Genomic DNA, 17,820 nt, shown 5'->3' on the forward strand with positions numbered 1-17,820 from the left:
TCAGACCCCTACAGGAGCCAGACAGAAAGGTACCACCCACCACAAACCAACAGCTGGGGCCCCCACAAAATAGAACCAGGCACTAGAGAGTAAAGAATCTTGAGCTTCTGGGTACCATAGAATGTTTTTAATTTTTTAATGAAGTAAAGGAGGTTTAAAATTCTTCCTCCCTTATTAAGAATTTTGATAGGGATAAAGTTCTCAAATAAATTATGGGAAAGGAGAGTAAAGGAAAAAGAAAATTTAGATTTAAAAAAGCATGTAATACAAGTAATAAGGAGGAAAAAAATTCATGGTAGTAAAAATAAGTGTGTTAGGCTCTGGGAGTTCTGAAGGTAAATAGGTCATCATTCCTGGCCCCTGGCATAGTGGTTACAAATTTGAACTAGAGCTGGATAGACCTGGGCTCAAATCTTGGCTTTACCAGTTAGCTGGGTGATGTTCAGTAAATTGTCTCTCCTGAGAGATTGAGATAATAATGTCATGACATTATTTCTTATCTCAGGGATAAAAATCAATACTGTAAGGACTTCAGTTGGTAGAGAGCTTTGGAAAGCATTTACTAAATAAGAGATGTCATAACTATCATTTTAAGGATTTAAAATCCAGTGGGAAGAAAAATAGAAGCAGAATATGATATAGAGTATATCTATAATAGAACTAAACATGTTGTAAATGCTCTGGGGAGAAAAAGCTTAATTCCAGCTGGTGAAAATGGCAAAGTTTTTCTGGGGTAATGTCATTTAATTTAGCCTTGAATTTCCTTAGTGATTAGGGGGAAATTTGACCTTAGGGAGGGCAAGTAAGGACACTGAGAACAAATCATAGATTGGGTGGAGAATAAGAGGACTGGAGAAAGCATCAAGTTGAATAGGCCGTGTATACAAAGACACATATGTATTTGGGGATGGGGAGGAAGACGATGGAAAATTTGGTGACTGGTAAATAGACTCTTTAGTCAGGAACAGGTTAATGTGCTGGTGTGGTGAGAAGGAACTGAGAAAGCAAGCATTAGAAGATGGAACAGTAAGAATAATGGGGATTATAGTTAGGGTTGAATCACAGACAACCTGCAATGTCATATCAAGGACTTTGTCTTTCTTCTCTAGTATAACAGGCAAAGAAGTCACAGAGGAAAAAGGTTGAAACAAATAAGCGCTAAGTTAGCTCCCAGGACATTTCATCTTGTTGCCCCAAATTGTAAAACCTGCTTCTCCCCAGATAAGTCTAATCAATCTATCTTGTTCCTCATTCCTCACAGAAGTCCACTGATTTTCTGAACCAAAGCTAAAAATAGTTCTATGTTGCTGATGGACAGGCCATAATAAGTAAGCAAGGGGGGTTAGGGTAAACGGGCAGGAAGATAGTTTCTGCTTAGTTTTTTACTAAAAACAAACAAGCAAAAACAGATCCAGACAAGATATAAACATTAAATATTCATATTAAAAAATAGATAAACAACATTTTAAAGGTAGGGGCTCTCTCCCTCTTGTGTGAAAGAGTGTATGCAAGATGTTTAAAACAAACTGCTTGATAAACTTTGCAAGAATTAAAGGTGGAAATGAGTCACATTGCCATTAAACTAGTTTTTATTATTGCCAAAAGCAGAAACATCAGGATGGAAAATAAAATCTTAGGGAGGGCAAGTAAGGACACTGAGAACAAATCATAGCAACTACCTCCCTGTGTCTCCAAAGACAGCTCTGAACAACCCCACTCCTGCCTCTGAACACATTCCACTCCGTGAGCTTCTGCTTGCCCCTGTTGACCAGGCGCAGGGTTTGTGAGTACTTTTATCTATAGACGGTGGAGGGAACAACATTCCAGTGAGTTTGGAACTTCGTTGTTAAGGAGGCCTGGCAGCTTCCATCTCTCCTGTCCTGGAGCTCTTGGACTGCCATGCGAGAAATCCAGGCTACCTTGCTGGGCAGAGAAGCCACATGAAGGGGCCCGAAGAGATTAGGCACCACACGGAGAGAGGGAAGCAGCAGCAGCATGGAGACCTCCAACGCCCAGTCCTGAGCCCCCAGAGGCACCAGCTGATCACCACAGTGTGGGAGACCACAAATGAAAACACCACAGAAATGGCCTTGCTGACCCCCAGCCAACCCACAGAACCATGTAACATGCTAAAGTGTCTGCTATGATTTGTGATGGCATGTTAGGCAGCAATACTTAACCAGAACAATGAATATGTTGACCTATGAAAACACATGGAGTTTTCACACCTCTGGAATACAGCAGTTCTCCGCAAGCTAGAAATATCCCTTCACTCTGAAGAAAAAGTATCAGTAATCCCCCATGCTTTTTCGATAGCTCACTGATGGCAATGAGGTAGAAATACAAGTAGGATTGTACGAAAAAATGTAAGATGCTTGGTTAAATTTGAGTTTCAGATAAAGGCAACTATTTTTCAAAATAATTATGTCCCACGCAGTATTTGGGGCTTATGCACACACTAAAATAGCTTTGTTGTTCATCCATTTAAATTTAACTGGGAATCCTGTGCTTTTATTTGCTAAATTTGGTGATCCTATATACAAGGGACTGCTTTATCTTGACCTTTCCTTTTTTTAAAAAAAAAGAGAATAGATTCTAAAAGCTTTGGAGTATAAATGTAGATTTAATCTTTGTGCCTGACTTTGTTAAAGGCAGTATAGAGGGATGAGACAGGAATGGAAGACATAATCGTTGACAGCTAATAGAAACAACTTTTCCAAGTCCTGGGAAGAGCAGATAGGGAAGACCAATAGAAATCATGCAACAAAGAGGGAGGGTGGCCCTAAAGGTAGGAGTGCCTGAGTTGGGTGTAGGTTATGAAACCCTGAAGGTCCGATGTCCCTTTCTCCTTAGGGAGGTCACCTCACCACACTGGCCTGCTTTCTCATCTGCAACATTAAGACAGGTGCTAAGTTCCTTCCAACTCTTAACATTCTATAATTCTAAGTGCTGACATAGAAATAGAATTTGCATTAAAGCCATAAAGTTGAGGAACTGGAATTCTCCAAGCCTGCAAAATTATGTTTTTACACAGCTAATATTAACTGGCCAGGGATCCCCATTTATTCCATTTCCAAATCTACTTCTGAATTTAAAGATTGCTCAGGTCATTTTACCAAATTTTCCCATTAAACTACAATAATATATTGCATTAAAGGCTTATGGTTGAAAAGCTTTTGCCTGTCTTTTTTTGAATTAATAGTGACCAAGTTAAATTTGCAAATTGAAAAAAACACTGCTCATTAAACAGTATAAAGGAATGGAAAGCAAAGGTCTTTGAAAATAGCCAAGTCTTCAAATTTCTGGTGGGGGGGGCAGGAGGGTTATTAACTTATGACATAGTACTGGAATTCTAACTCATTTAATCAAATCCTTTCTATTCCTATATTCCTGATGACTTAAGTTTAAAAAGTAGCCTCAACCTAAGCAGAAACTAATTTTGGAAGCATACTAAAAAGAATCAGAAGGGGAAACTGGCATGGTCTTTGAATTGTTGTTTGCTATACACATTTGGGTGATAAACTCAGTTTTTAATGTAATAGAATCAATTGATCAACATTCCCTAAAAACCCATTATGCAGCAGGCACTGATAGGCATTTCATTTAATCCTCACAGCCCTATTATATATAATCAATTTCATTTTATAGGCTCAGAGAGTCTCAGATAGAAAAAATCTGTACCCAAGTTCACACAGCTGGTAAGGGCATGGCCAGTTATTTGAATTTAACTCTGCCTGATATTAAGTCACACTCATTTTCTCCTACTTTATGTTTACCACAAAAACAGTTAAGATATGGAAATGTGGCAAGTATGTATTTATAGTTAAATTGTATTCTAAATTAATTTTAAAAGAACAAAATCAAGAAATAAATATTTCAGCGATGGAAAAAAGGTACATCTTGAATGGTATTTTTCTGGATTCCATGTCTCCCTCTTTTCTCACCTGTCTGCGAAGGTCTCTTGTCTTCTTGCACATGTTGTCTATTGCAATATTGAGGGTATTACTCCTTTCCTTTTTTCCAGTCTAAAATAGAGAAAAAAAATGGCATAAGCAACAGTATCTAACTATTTTTTATCACTTAGCAATTTGCTTTCTAAATTTCCTGAAAATAGCAGCTTGAAAATTCAAGAATAGGTTTCAAAACTGCTATGATATTGCACATGATTCATGAGCACTTCACTTAAAAGTAGAATGGTGATTAAAGCTCACATTATTTTCTTCTTTAAACTTCTGTACTATTTCTGATACAGGGTTGGGTTGCATTTAGTGTGGCAGTAGACAGAGCATTATCTCCAAGAAACTCTTATCTTCATTCTTAACAAGTCGACTTTTTAACCTCTAAGCATGCAATTAGCTTAAAAGCATTAGATGCCCAATTTGTCAACTTCTGTGGGAGTTTCTAAAGTCATTTTCATGGTGTACTGTGTAAGTTATGCAGAGCCATATTGGAGTTTCGCTAAACACTAAATAAAATATGCAGTGTAAATTCACACAATTTGCAAAAGTTGACCACAATTTTAGCTGACAATACTCCAAGAACAAATTGTTTCAAGTAAGAACTGGACGCCTTTTTGGCTCTTTAAGATAATTTGTGCAATAACTTTTCATTCTTTAAACAGAACAGTTCTCTGTTATATTCTTAACCTAAATCTTCAGGCTATTAGGCACATAGAGAGTCACCTTGGTTGGTATTTTCTACATATTACCTTTGTGGGAGACAACTGAGTTGAATCTAATTATACTTTTTCAGTGGTACCTTATATAAAAGAAACTGAAAGAAATCATTATGTGTTTCACCTCTAGGAAAATTGCTACTATTTAAATTAATAAACTGCAAAGGCTCTTGAGAGGAGACCTTGAAAATTAGGAAGGCAAGTTTAAGCAACTGATAACTGAGGGAATTTACAGCATGGACTCCATAAAGAAGGAGGTGGAGGCAAAGGGCAAGTCCTAAGGCAGCATGCCATACACTACCTGCAGTGACTACACTCGTGCATAAATCCATACCCTCCAATGGAAAGACTCCTTTACAAAAGAGTTCAAAACCATCTATATCCCTATACAGCCTTTTTATTCATATCTTCTGCCACATGATCTCAAGTACTATCTTTACATAACAATATCCCTGTACATTTTAATTTCTTTCTCCAAGTTCTTACATATAATGTGACACTTCAGCAAATGTCTCCCAAAATGACCCTCTGTTAAAATTCTACCTTTTTCTCCATGGTTTTCATGAAGAGCTCCCCCCAGCAACTCCACTCAAAAGTAAACTCCAACCTCTCCTAGTACCAATAGCATTTTTAAAATTCCCCAATATACTCATTTTTTTTCTGTGAGTGTTCTTCACCCTTATAACCATTAGAACATTGATATTGGCAAGTGTATCATAATTTTTTTTTCTGGTCCTGAAAGTAATGTGCATAGGACTTATTGAATGCTGTTGACTAGTTCGTAAATGAACAACTTGATTTAAAAAAATATATAGTTTTATTAGGGGCCTATTATACGCCAGTAAGGCATCATATTAGATTCTGGCAATTGTAGGATCTATCCATCAAAGCACAGCTACTATTCTGGGTTAGCTGAGGTTGCTGGTACCCACCTAAGCCTCAGTTAGACCTAGATTTTCTAGCAGCAGTGTTACTGATATTTAAGATGAGAAAAATAACCATTATTTGGGACCACCTTATATACCACAAGTTGTTTGGCATCCATGGAATCCTGTCTACTGAATTCCAGGAACAACTCCCAGGTACTATGATAGCAAAAAATTGGCCTCACACATTTCCAGATGCCTCCTACACGGAAACACAGTAGAGAGTGTTGCACTGGGAGGAGGGGGTTCCTCACTTCAGGCAAGTTCACTATGAATTTGGTAAGACTGAATAATGACAACGGAACATTGAAGGTAAAAAGCTGCTGACACCAAGGTTTATTCTCAAGGCAGTAGGTTGAGTGCTAGACTCCCATCTGCCCATTTCAGTTTCTGGCCCTGGTTCCAGGCCCTGCTCAGCTCCTACTCCCTGCTGTTCTTAGCACCAGGTTCTGCTCTCACCCTCTCCTGCTTCCCTCTCTCTAGGCTCCCTTCTCTCTTCTTAGCCAGGGGATTCCTTGGCCTCTCTTCTTAAAGCAATATTGACAGTAAACGGTTTACTGCCAAGGGGTATGCAAGCTAAATATTACATCATTGCATGTATTCATGTATACAATGGGTGATATTAAGATCATATGAGAATCCTGGCCATAAAATTTTCCCTACAGAGGGCTACCAAGTTTTCTACCATATTTTCTTTTGGGGAATGTGTGTGCAGTGCATGCTTACTAGAGGCTATATCTAGTGAAAAAAGTAGGGAGAAGAGTGGGGGAGAAATAGGAGTAAGAAATAAAGTTCTGGATGTCAGGACAATAAAAGCAGTGTTGGCAATTACCCAGATCAAAGTTGTGGCTATTGTCACAGCTCCTACCCAGTATCCCCCATGGCAGCAGTGGAGAATTGTGAAAAGTTAATGCATATATATGTAAGGCAATAGCATGAACAGATATACATTGGGTTATAAGATAGTTTCTCATTTTACCCTGGAGTCTAGCCTTTATTCTCCAGTTTCATGCAGTGTTAGCTCTTGATTGTCCCTGTCCACTTCATGAAAGCAGAGATAGTTACAAGGGTCAGGAATGGCACAGGCGAAGAGATACCTTTTTCTCCCACCCCATACACACAGGGAATCAGGAATAATATGAGACTCCAGTTGTGTTGGCCATACACACTCACTAGTTCCTGTGATGAGATTCATCAGAACAACTAAAAGATGTCAACCTTCTTGGAGCTAGCAGCAGTGGCATGCAAAACTTTAATAAAGGATGACAGGAGGTGACAGCATGAGGAGATTCAGTGAGGGCTACAAAGATGATTTCCTAATTTCTAATCAGAGCTTAACCTTAGTTTAAAATGTTTCATTGGGTGAAAGACATTTTTTTGTTCTCTGGCTAATAATAAACAGTCCCTATCATTACAGGAAGTTTGAAGTTTCCTTTCTTTTCTCCCTGTCTCTGTTTCCCCCTCCCCTCCTTTTTCTTTTACACCTCTAGCTTTTTATTGGGTCCTTGCTCTATTTATCCAGATTTATTTGGCTTTTGTCAAGCCATTTTATACCTCTTTATCCCTTCTGCATGGCATAAAAATAAATAAAGCAAGGAGAAATAGCCCCATCCTACTTAAAAGCCCTTATTCCTTCTGTTCTCAAAGCCTTAACAAATCATCAGGCAATGAGCTAGGACTGGAGGTGAATTGTATGTGCTAAGGCAAGGGACAGAAAGGGCACAATATTAAAACATAACTACAGATAACATCCAGATCCTGCCTACACTCCAGGGGCTAAGAAGAGAGGATGCTCTTTAATGGAAGGCTTGACAGGAACCATCATTAAGTCAGGCATGGCCCTGCTAATGGAAAAGATACAACTTACAGAGGTACAACTTCCCCAAAAATGGGGAAAAACACTGAGAAAGCCCAGCACAGATCAGCACTGTACAGGGAAAGCAATCATATTTTTCATCTGCACACAGACTGCCAGGAAACACCTTTTTGAAAAGAACAGTTCTGAAATTTCATTGAAAGTATGACTGTATGATATAAATACTGGCCCAATGTGATCCAGGCTTACAGTCTTAACTATGAGTCTTCCCATCAATTCTGCCTCACTGCTGCTCCATGTAACTACCACAGTAATTGCACTCTCTCGTGGTTCCCTTAAAGCTGCCTACACATTTTTAAAAGTTTCTATATAAATAAACTCTCTTTGAATTATCCTAATTTGATTGAGTATTCCATCTGTTTCCTGTTGAGATGCTGCTGGGTAGAACTTTCAAATACTGTGTTGTCCAATATGATAGTCATTAGTCAAATGTGGCTATTTAAATTTAAATGTAAATTAATTAAAATAACATTAAAAATTCAATTTCTCAGCTTCTTAAAGTGAGCAATAGTCACATGTGTCTAGTGGCTACTATACCGTACAGAACAGATATAGAACATTCCTCTCATCAAGATGTATCAGACAGCACTGTTCTAAAACGTCTTTGTTTATTCTAATGCATAATGAGTTCCTACTTTTACCCAAGTCACCTTTTATTTGAGAAGAAAATAGTGAGCAAGAAACAAACAAAAAATATTAACCCTCAAGGTGTTTACTATAGTAAAGAAACTGTAGGTCTAATTATGTCCCTTATTTGTTCTAAATCCCTTCACACTATTCCCATTGTCAATGGAATTAAGAACAAACTCTTGATCTTGGTATTCAAGTCTGCTTATGATCTACCCCCATACTTATTCATCTATCATTAACAAGATACCTTAATGGGTCCTTTGGTTTCTAGGCAATATGAATACAACTCAGGAACTCTGCTTATGTAAAAATCTTTTTTTTTTTACTTATCTCCTACTTTCTGATTATGTACTTCTTTCAAGACTCAACTCAATTACTAACCTTCACATGGAAACCTTTTTTAACTTCTGACTTGGAATTAATCATTTTTTTCATGATATTTTCTTATACTTTTACCTCTTTTATAACACTTGGTTAGATAAACAGTTCAATGTGGGATTAATGGGCTTAATATATAAATCAAGTAATATAGAAATCAAATGTATGAAAATATGTGACTTGATTGTCTCTCTACGACCTCTGATGTTTGGTCAAGGACAGAAGGATTAAAGCCATAAAAAGTTCCTACAGCTCAAGACCGCCCTCACACGGTTTCCGCGTCCTTGAGGAGTGTCCCGCCCTTGGGCTGGACTCAAGGATAGATAATGGTCATGTGCTGAACCCCCTACTCAGATTTCTTCAGATGTTCATTTACTCAATAAATAGGAGGAGTGCCTTCCTGGCATGACTCTTGAGCTGTTACGCCTTGAGTCCCCTGGCTGATCCATTCAGGTCTTCGATATCTCATCGCATTGCCTCTTTAATCTGCAGGTCAGAGACAGGGAGGAAGCCGACAGTTCAATCTACTCAATAAGTCTTTACTATCTACTATGTATCAGGCACCACACTAAAGACCAATGACACATTAGACCTAATGCTTGCCTTTGAGAATACATCCCATGGTAGAAACAGACACAAACACAGTATTTAATAGAGGAATCCAGGTTACACATGGATCAATGGGAGCAGTACTCTAAGAATGAAGGAAAAATTCCTGAGAAGATACCAATTGAGTTTTGAAGGATATGCAGGAGTCAGCCAGGTGAAGATGAAAGGGAAGGCCGTCCTAGGAGGCAGAGAGAGCCTGAGCAAAGGCAAAAGCTCTTAAAGAGTATTTGGTAACTAATAGAAGACATGTGAGGGGGCCCAGATCCTGCTTTGGTGGTGGTGTTGTTTTTCCACATTAAGAAATTAGGTTGATCCTATTGAAAACCAAGAATCATAAAAGTTAAGCAGGCAACGGACGTAGCCAGACCATTATTTTGAATACATAAATATGGCTAGAGTTTGCACAGTATATTTGAGGAGATTAAGAACAGAGGTGGAGAAGTTAGATGGTCACAGCAATAGTTCATGAGATGAAAAGTGTTGGAATTAATGCATTGCCCATCAGGATGAAGAAAATGAGACTTAGGGATCCTGAATGAGTAAACTGGATAGAATGACAACTGGCAGATGCTCAGTGGGTGAAAGAAGGAGAACCATCTAGGTCAGTGCCCAGGTTTCCAGCAATGATGACTGGCTATACAATGGTTTTACGAACAGAGATGGTCATTTCAAAGGGAAAAGCAGGTCAGTATGAAGATGACGATATCACTTTTGGAACTGTTGGAGGGCTTGTGGAGAGCTCACTTCATCAGTATTGTCCTATTGTTACTGGGGGTTGAGTTTATTTCCCTCAGTTCTTGTCCCCACCACAACAAAGAATTGAAGGTCAGAGACACAGTAGTGAAGCAGAGTAAAAGTTTTATTTATATATATTCCAAGGGAGGAGTGGGCCAGAGTCAAGGTAGATAAAGGCAGGTTTACTTGAATAAAGCAGTGAGAAAGAAAAGTAGAGGAAGAAAAGGGAAGAACTGCTGCTCAGCCTAAGGGCAAATCCCTTGCCAACTCCTAAAACCAGTGTCACCTGGCAATCAGTGTCCACATGGATCTGCACGGCATGGGAACTAAGTCGCTACCACCCCAGGATTTGGGGGAGCCACAGAGCACTAGATGGTGTGAGATTACGTTCTGAGAACTTCCCAAGAGCAAAGAAAAGAGATTTTCAGGCAGGCTACTAAGGAGAGAGATCATACAGCTGCAGTTCTGCCTGGATCACCCAGGCGACAGGAACTTGCAAGCCCAAATCAGAGCTCAGCAGTCCCTCCCTACTTATCTGAAGTAGGACAAAGAGAGTGACACACTCAAAGGAAGGCGAGTGTGGGCAACCTCAGAGAGGAGGTGTGCTTAAGGGTTTAGGGTCTGGGGTTTTATAGAGCTTTTCTTTGGGGTAAGGGTGAACATGATGCATGATGTATACAGGTGATTCATAACTCCTTTGAAGTTTTGTTTTAAGAATAGGTTATTCAGGTGACTATGTAGGTTTGGGACGTCAGCATTTTTTGTCCACATAGGTTTATTTACACTTCCAGGTCTGTCTACTGCCCTGGTTACAGAGTTACTTGGTTAGCGGCTGGAGGAAGAGTTAAAAAATCCAGCATATTGGTTAAATTAAAGAATAAGTTGGGTCTTTCAGCAGGCTAAAATAAATCTTACAATGGCATGATCTAATTGATACAATGAGGACATGGGCTGTACTCAGATTATCTTCTTTATCTGGGGAAAATCCAGACATTCTAAGTTACTCCTGGCCTTTGGAACTTCAACTGTTTAACTCATTAACTCTGGGAGTCCTTTCTGGCTCTCTAGTTTTATCTGGTTAACTCTCTGAGTTCCTTTCAGTGGGCTTTACTGATCTATTCTCCCTCCACACATTCATGTCTATTTTTCTGCCTAACACTATAGTTAACTGCTTACCTTCACACCTCTCTCACTGTGATCCTTGATGGAAATTTCTTACACATAATTTGTCCCTCATAGCAGCTACCACAGTGCTTTTTACATAGTAGGAGCTCAAAAGTTATTTGCTGAATAAATTAAGAAAACAAAGGCTGGATACAGCTAATCTGGCAAATCCCATAAGATCTCTGGCCTTAATTTTCATACCCATAAAACAAAGATTTGCCCTAAATTGCTCTTACATTCCCTTCACACTTTAAAAATTATATGAAAGGGCTATGTTCTCCAAAAGGAAAAATTATAGAATGTTACTTTTATTATATAATTTATTGCATAAATGGCTGTTGAAAACATTCTGGAAATGTAAGCATAATATAAATCTGCAATGATACAAATAAAAGGAGGCATTTGAAGGCCATTATGATGTACTCAAAAAAACAATGACACCTCAAATACTAAGGGATGAAGTTTTAAGAAAATGAAACTTTATCCAATTCATAATCAAATAAAAATGTTATCAGTGCAGAGAGGAGAAATATGTGGAATTCAAACATCAAGAAAAACTGTTTTTGTTGTTGTTTTAGTATGTTTTCCTTTTGTTTTTACTTTTTAAATATGTGCCATTTTATCCAACCTTTTAAAATGACACATTTCCCTTTAAGTGGGAAATCTTTATTTCATGATAAAGATGAAATATGATGCTCTTAAATTAGTTCTTTGCAGAAATAGCTTTAAAAATATTTATGCTCAATACTTAGCAGAGGCACAGATTCTAGTCCACATTTTTAAGGCATGAAAGACTTACACATAGGCATTAAAAAATGAAAATATGTGCTTCTAGAATGCCAGTGAGTACTGAATGGCATGTCAGAAAAGCATTCTAACAGGGTATTCTAAAAAATCTTTCTGAAATAAGCTCTGTGCTATGAAAATTAAACTAAAATTAACAAAAAAATTAATTCTGAGACTTGAAATGAGGTTTTTAAAAATAACTTTATAAGAATAGAATGACTTAGCTATCAAAGAAATAGGCTAAAGATTGCAAGGGTCTTGAACTTCTGTATTATTTGGGAAAATAAGATGCCACCCCCCAGTTACTGCCTGCCGGGGTAGGACTAGGAGTCTGTGAGGGGAACCAAAGTTTGTCAAACATCTACCACAGCGAAGTACTTTTCAATTATTGTCTCTAATGCCATTCACAATAACTCTTCACACATTTGCATATGAAGATGCTGAAGTTCAATAAGTTTAAATATCTCACCCCAGGAGGCAACATAGTAAGTAGTAGGATCAATATGAGCTGTCTAAACTCAAGCTTTAGCCACCTCACTGTAATGACTTGAGTGAGCTGTAATATAAACCCAAATTAATGTTTCATATAAATTTACTTCTTAAAAATAATGAGCAGAATAGCATAGAAGTTAGTGGAGTCAGTTAAAACAGTTTTTGAATCTGTGCTCTATCACTTGGTAGTTATTTTTCCTTGAACAAATCAAGAGCTTAAAGTTTCAGTTTCCTGATCTATAAAATGGAGAAAATATAGCTAATTGCTAATAATCCTGTGTTTTAGGACTATTAGGAATAAAGAGATGAAGGATGGACAAGTTCTGGCAAAAGGCAAGGGATCAAGAAATGTTAGCTGTTATTTCTGTTCTCATAGTGTCACCACTGTTACTAGCATGAACATTCCTGAACTACCCCAGCTAGTAGATCGCCCTAGGTTTTCCAAACACTAAACCTTTATACTGGAATGCCCTAATCTCTTCTTGTTCAACAGGAAAATTCTTACTTCCTAACGGAGACTCAAGTCACAAGCTTCATCCTCTATATCATCTTTTCGGACTCTCCTCAATCTCAACTCCAGAATAAAAAATAAAACACAAACATTAAACCCCTGTTATTTGTGTTACCACTAATTTCTCAGCATACATTGATTGTAAGACCTGTGAAACTGCAGAGTGGGTAGATGGCTGGACACGAGCAAGGAGAGGAGGGGGACTTTGGCTGGATGCTTGCTTACATTCTACACATTCTGTACAAGCCATTCCCGGGATGCAGAATGAGGGTATAGATAAGAGACCCACTAAAACTGGCTGGCTCCAACATGGAGAAGTTGGCCCTGATTTCACCTCCAAATACATCAGACACTCATTAACATAGTAAAATGTACACCCCTCTGTCATTAACATAGCAAAAATCACTCCTCTCCACACCATGACATTTAAGAAGTGAACCAAATATAGTCAAAAAACCTCTCCCCTTTCCTATGTCCCAACATGAGGCTAGAATCCTGAACTCCAGGAAAACTCTACCTGTTCCCTTTGAAACCTCATCTCACTTAGTGAATATTCATCTCCTTTCATACACAAAAATATTCCCTATATTTCTCTCAGCACAACCCTATCTGTGTCTGCCCACATCCCAACCCTTGGGCGTCTACTCTTGGCTTTCTCTCAACTTCATTGTAGAAATAAACTTCTAATGCTCAATGGCTTTTCTGCACACCCACTCTTGAATTCTTTCTCCCAATGAGACCAAGGACCTGTCTCCAGTTACAAAACTTTTTGTCACCTTTTATTGACATTCTGCCTCATCTTTAAATTTTCAACTCTTAGCTCTGTACATAGTCTTAGTATCTACTACAGTGTTTGATACTCTGTTAATGGTTGTGGATAAAATTAATAAGTGGAAGAATGGCTAACCACACTTTGATTAATAGCTAATAATATACAGTTTTATTAGTAAAATCAGTGATTATATTTTTAACAAAAGCATTAACATTCCTTCTGTTAGCTGTCAAATATTCTATTCAATCAGAGTTTTTATTCAAAGACCGTTACTGGTTTTCTATAATAGAATATACAACATAAATTTGCTATGAGCATGAAACTTAATCTGTGGATCAGAAAATAAGAGCTCTGAAGTAAACTCATTGTATATTAAAAAAAAGATGCAAGCCAAAAAGGAGCCATTTGCCCCCCACCCTCCATTCCCACACAAAACCTAAATTTAATTACAGTTTCAACCTGTTCCAGGAGTGTGACCTTTAACTGTCAATCAAGAGTTTTCAGGTCCGCACCTATGTGGTAATCTGTCATGTGGGCCCTCTTCATTCCCCAAAATAAGGTAACCTGCATGAAAAGAACCCCTGTGCTTCCCCTAAGAAAGGTGACCTTGCCTTAAACAATCTTTTCTTTTGCTAATAATTTTGTTGCCCCACCTTTCTTCCTGTAAAAACTTCTCATTTTGTACAATTCTTTGGAGAAGATCTCCCTTTGCTATACAGAGTGCTGTCCCTCATGAACTGCTTAACAAAACCAAATCAGATTGTCAGATTTACTCGTATGAATTTTGTTTTTTAACAGACCTTAACTAAGATTTGAATCACTTCTCTTGTCCTTAGTCTCTGCCTCTAAAAGGAGGCCATTGAGCTAAGTGACCTCCAGAGCCCCTCCCAGCTTTAGAGCGTGGATGTGTGGGGGAGTTCTCTGCTGCTACACAGTCTAGTACACATCTCGTCAAGTACTGAGAACACAGCCCTGCAGCCTGTTGCATGTGCGTTCATACTAGAAGTACTTCCGCTAGACTGCAGGATTTTAACAGATATGCACCAAACATAAAAGAAATATTCATGGGTTGTGCTACAAAAATGCAAATCATTTTATTGGTGATGGTAGTGACTCCCTTTGAATCTCAGAAACGGATATTAATCATGGTCTTCTTTCTTAAAGATGTTGCCACAGAAAATCAGTCCTACATATGTGCAAGTGCAGGTGCAACGATCTACCCCAGTAGCCAACAGGTAACTGAGACTGGAAGAGTCAGGAGTAACTTGGTACTTTATTTCCCTGTGGCTCTTTCACTATTTTTCCCTCAAGCTATTATGTTTTGTGATGATTTGCATCAATCCCTGCGCCCATTTTCCCTCTCTTTCTGTAAGAATTTCTTTGTCCTCCACTCAGGCCCAGTAAACTCTGGAACTGACATTGTTGTTAGTAAGGAGAAATTGAAAAGATGGCATTTATATTAATTTCAGTGATTCAGCATTAAACTAAACTTACTGTGACCCCTGCTCTAATGGGTTTCAGGTTCTGCCAGCTCCTAGGTCAGTGACTGATCCTATAAGTCACACTATGGTTACTATTAAATGAAGGGAATATGTTCAAAATTGAAGGTTCAAAATTGAGGGTTTGGGGCAGGATCCAAATATACTACATCCATTAATGGCTCCTAAATACTTGTCTCAGGACTCATGAGGTGAAAATACGAAAATAGAGATAAGTGAGTTCTGTAAAAACTGTCTTTTAATCTTGTAGTATTTCCTTTTTTTATGTTAAAGTTTTTGTTATTTATTTCATAAAATGATGGCTTTAATTTAATGGTAACAATATTTTTATTTGACATAGCAAAATAATATAAAACTTACTATTAGTCTCATAGGTTTGTGTGTGTGTGTGTGTGTGTGTGTGTGTGTGTGTTCTTTGTTGTTTCTGTTTAAATAGATAGCTTTGGGGATTAATGCTTTATAAGAATGAAGGAAGAAGTCTTGCCTAATTTCAAAATGGACTAAATCAGTCAGTTGTGATATTTGTATATATTTCTGTGCTTTTAAAACTGAACTATTTTCTCAGCTTGTTCAAGATATTTTACATTCATTTCTTATAATTAAAATACTTTTGTGTTAAACTGCTATTAAAAGTTGGTGTAATAGTTGAATCAGATAGATATTCTTCAAATCTCAGTTCCAAGACTTATTAACAAGGTGATCACATGCCAGTCATGTAAGCTAAGCTCAGTCTCTTCATCAGTATGATGAGAATGACAATACCTGCTTTAGCAGTTGTTCTGAGAGTTAAATGAGATAATGTACATAAAGGATGTAGGGCAGTGTCTGTCTTACAGCTGACATTTAATAAGTTCTATGTACTATATTTAGCAATACCAATGATTGTCTATTAGATCACTGAGTATAGAGAACATAAACTATTTTATTCACTGCTATATTTCCAGCTGTGCTTGGTGATATTAGGTGCTTGCTAGTTATTTATTTATTTATTTATTATTTATTATTTTTTTCCCACCATTTTTTTTAATTGAAGTATAACTGATGAAATATTATATTAGTTTCAGGTATATAACATAGTGATTCAATGTTTATATACATTATAAAATTATCACCACAATAAGTCTACTCACCATCTGTTACCATACAAAATGTTTACTATATTTCCTATGCTGTACATTACATCCCCGTGTTTTGTTTATTTTATAACTGGAAGATTATACTTTTTAATCCCCTTCACCTATTTCTTCCATCCCTTACCCCTCTCCCCTCTGGCAACCAATAGTTTGTTCTGTTTATGAGTCTGTTTCTGTTTTGTTTGTTAATTTGTTTTTTAGATTCCATATGTAAGTCAAATCATATGATATTCATCTTTCTCTGACTTGTTTCACTTAGCATAATACCCTCTAGGTCTATCCATGTTGTCACAAAAGGCAAGATTTCAATCTTTTTTTTTGGCTAACTAATATTCTATCACACACACACATCTTTATTCTTTCATCTAGTCACTGATGGACACTGGTTGCTTCCATAGTTTGGCTATCGTAAATAATGATGCAAAGGACATAGGGGTGCACAGATTTTTTTGAATCAGTGTTTTCAATTTCTTAGGATAAATTCTAGAAATGGAATTACTGGATCATATGACGTTTCTTTCACTTCTTTGGTTAGGTTTATTTCTAGGTATTTTATTCTTTTTGATGCAATTGTGACTGGAATTGTTTTCCTGATTTCTCTTTCTATTGGTTCATTGTTAGTGTATAGAAAAGCCACAGATTTTTGCGTGTTAATTTTGTATCCTGCAACTTTGCTGAATTCCGATATCAGTTCTAGTAGTTTTGAAGTGGAGTCTTTAGGGATTTTTATGTACAATATCATGTCATCTGCAAATAGTGACAGTTTAACTTCTTCTTTACCAATCTGAATTCCTTTATTTCTTTGTTTTGTCTAATTGCCATGGCTAGGACCTCCAGTACTAGGTTAAATAACAGTGGGGACAGTGGGCATCCCTGTCTTGTTCCGATCTCAGAGGAAAAGCTTTCAGCTTCTCACTGTTAAGTATGATGTTGGCTGTGGGTTTATCATATATGGCCTTTATTATGTTGAGGTACTTGCCCTCTGTACCCATTTTGCTGAGAGTTTTTATCATGAATGGATGTTGAATTTTGTCGAATGCTTTTTCAGTATCTATGGAGATGATCATGTAGTTTTTGTCTTTCTTTTTGTTTATGTGGTGGATGATGTTGATGGTTTTCGAATATTGTACCATCCTTGCATCCCTGGGATGAATCCCAGTTGATTGTGGTGTATGATCCATTTGATATATTTTTGTATTCGGCTTGCTAATATTTTATTGAGTATTTTTGCATCTATGTTCATCAGGGATATTGGTCTGTAATTTTCTTTTCTTGGTGGGGTCTTTGCCTGGTTTTGGTATTAGGGTGATGTTGGCTTCATAGAATGAGTTTGGGAGTATTCCCTCCTCTTCTATTTTTTGAAAAACTTTAAGGAGAATGGGTATTATGTCTTCTCTGTATGTCTGATAAAATTCCGAGGTAAATCCATCAGGCCCAGGGGTTTTGTTCTTGGGTAGTTTTTTGATTACCGCTTCAATTTATTTGCTGGTAATTGGTTTGTTTAGATTTTGTGTTTCTTCCTTGGTCAGTCTTGGAAGGTTGTATTTTTCTAGGAAGTTATCCATTTCTTCTAGGTTTTTCAGCTTCTTAGCATATAGATTTCATAGTAGTCTCTAAGAATTCTTTGTATTTCT

General features: G+C 37.5%; 1 protein-coding gene across 4 annotated transcripts in view; it reads right to left on the reverse strand.

The window, feature by feature from the left end:
• Nucleotides 1-17,820, reverse strand: part of CTNNA3 (catenin alpha 3) — a 1,667,940-nt gene that overhangs the window by 757,978 nt on the left and 892,142 nt on the right. For all 4 annotated transcript variants that reach the window (XM_057505911.1, XM_057505908.1, XM_057505909.1 and 1 more), the window contains exon 8: nt 3,945-4,025. In XM_057505911.1, the coding sequence (XP_057361894.1) occupies nt 3,945-4,025 (81 nt within the window). The remainder of the gene's footprint in view (nt 1-3,944; nt 4,026-17,820) is intronic.

This window comes from Manis pentadactyla, chromosome 8 (genome assembly GCF_030020395.1).
Source record: "Manis pentadactyla isolate mManPen7 chromosome 8, mManPen7.hap1, whole genome shotgun sequence".
NCBI classification, from domain to species: domain Eukaryota; kingdom Metazoa; phylum Chordata; class Mammalia; order Pholidota; family Manidae; genus Manis; species Manis pentadactyla.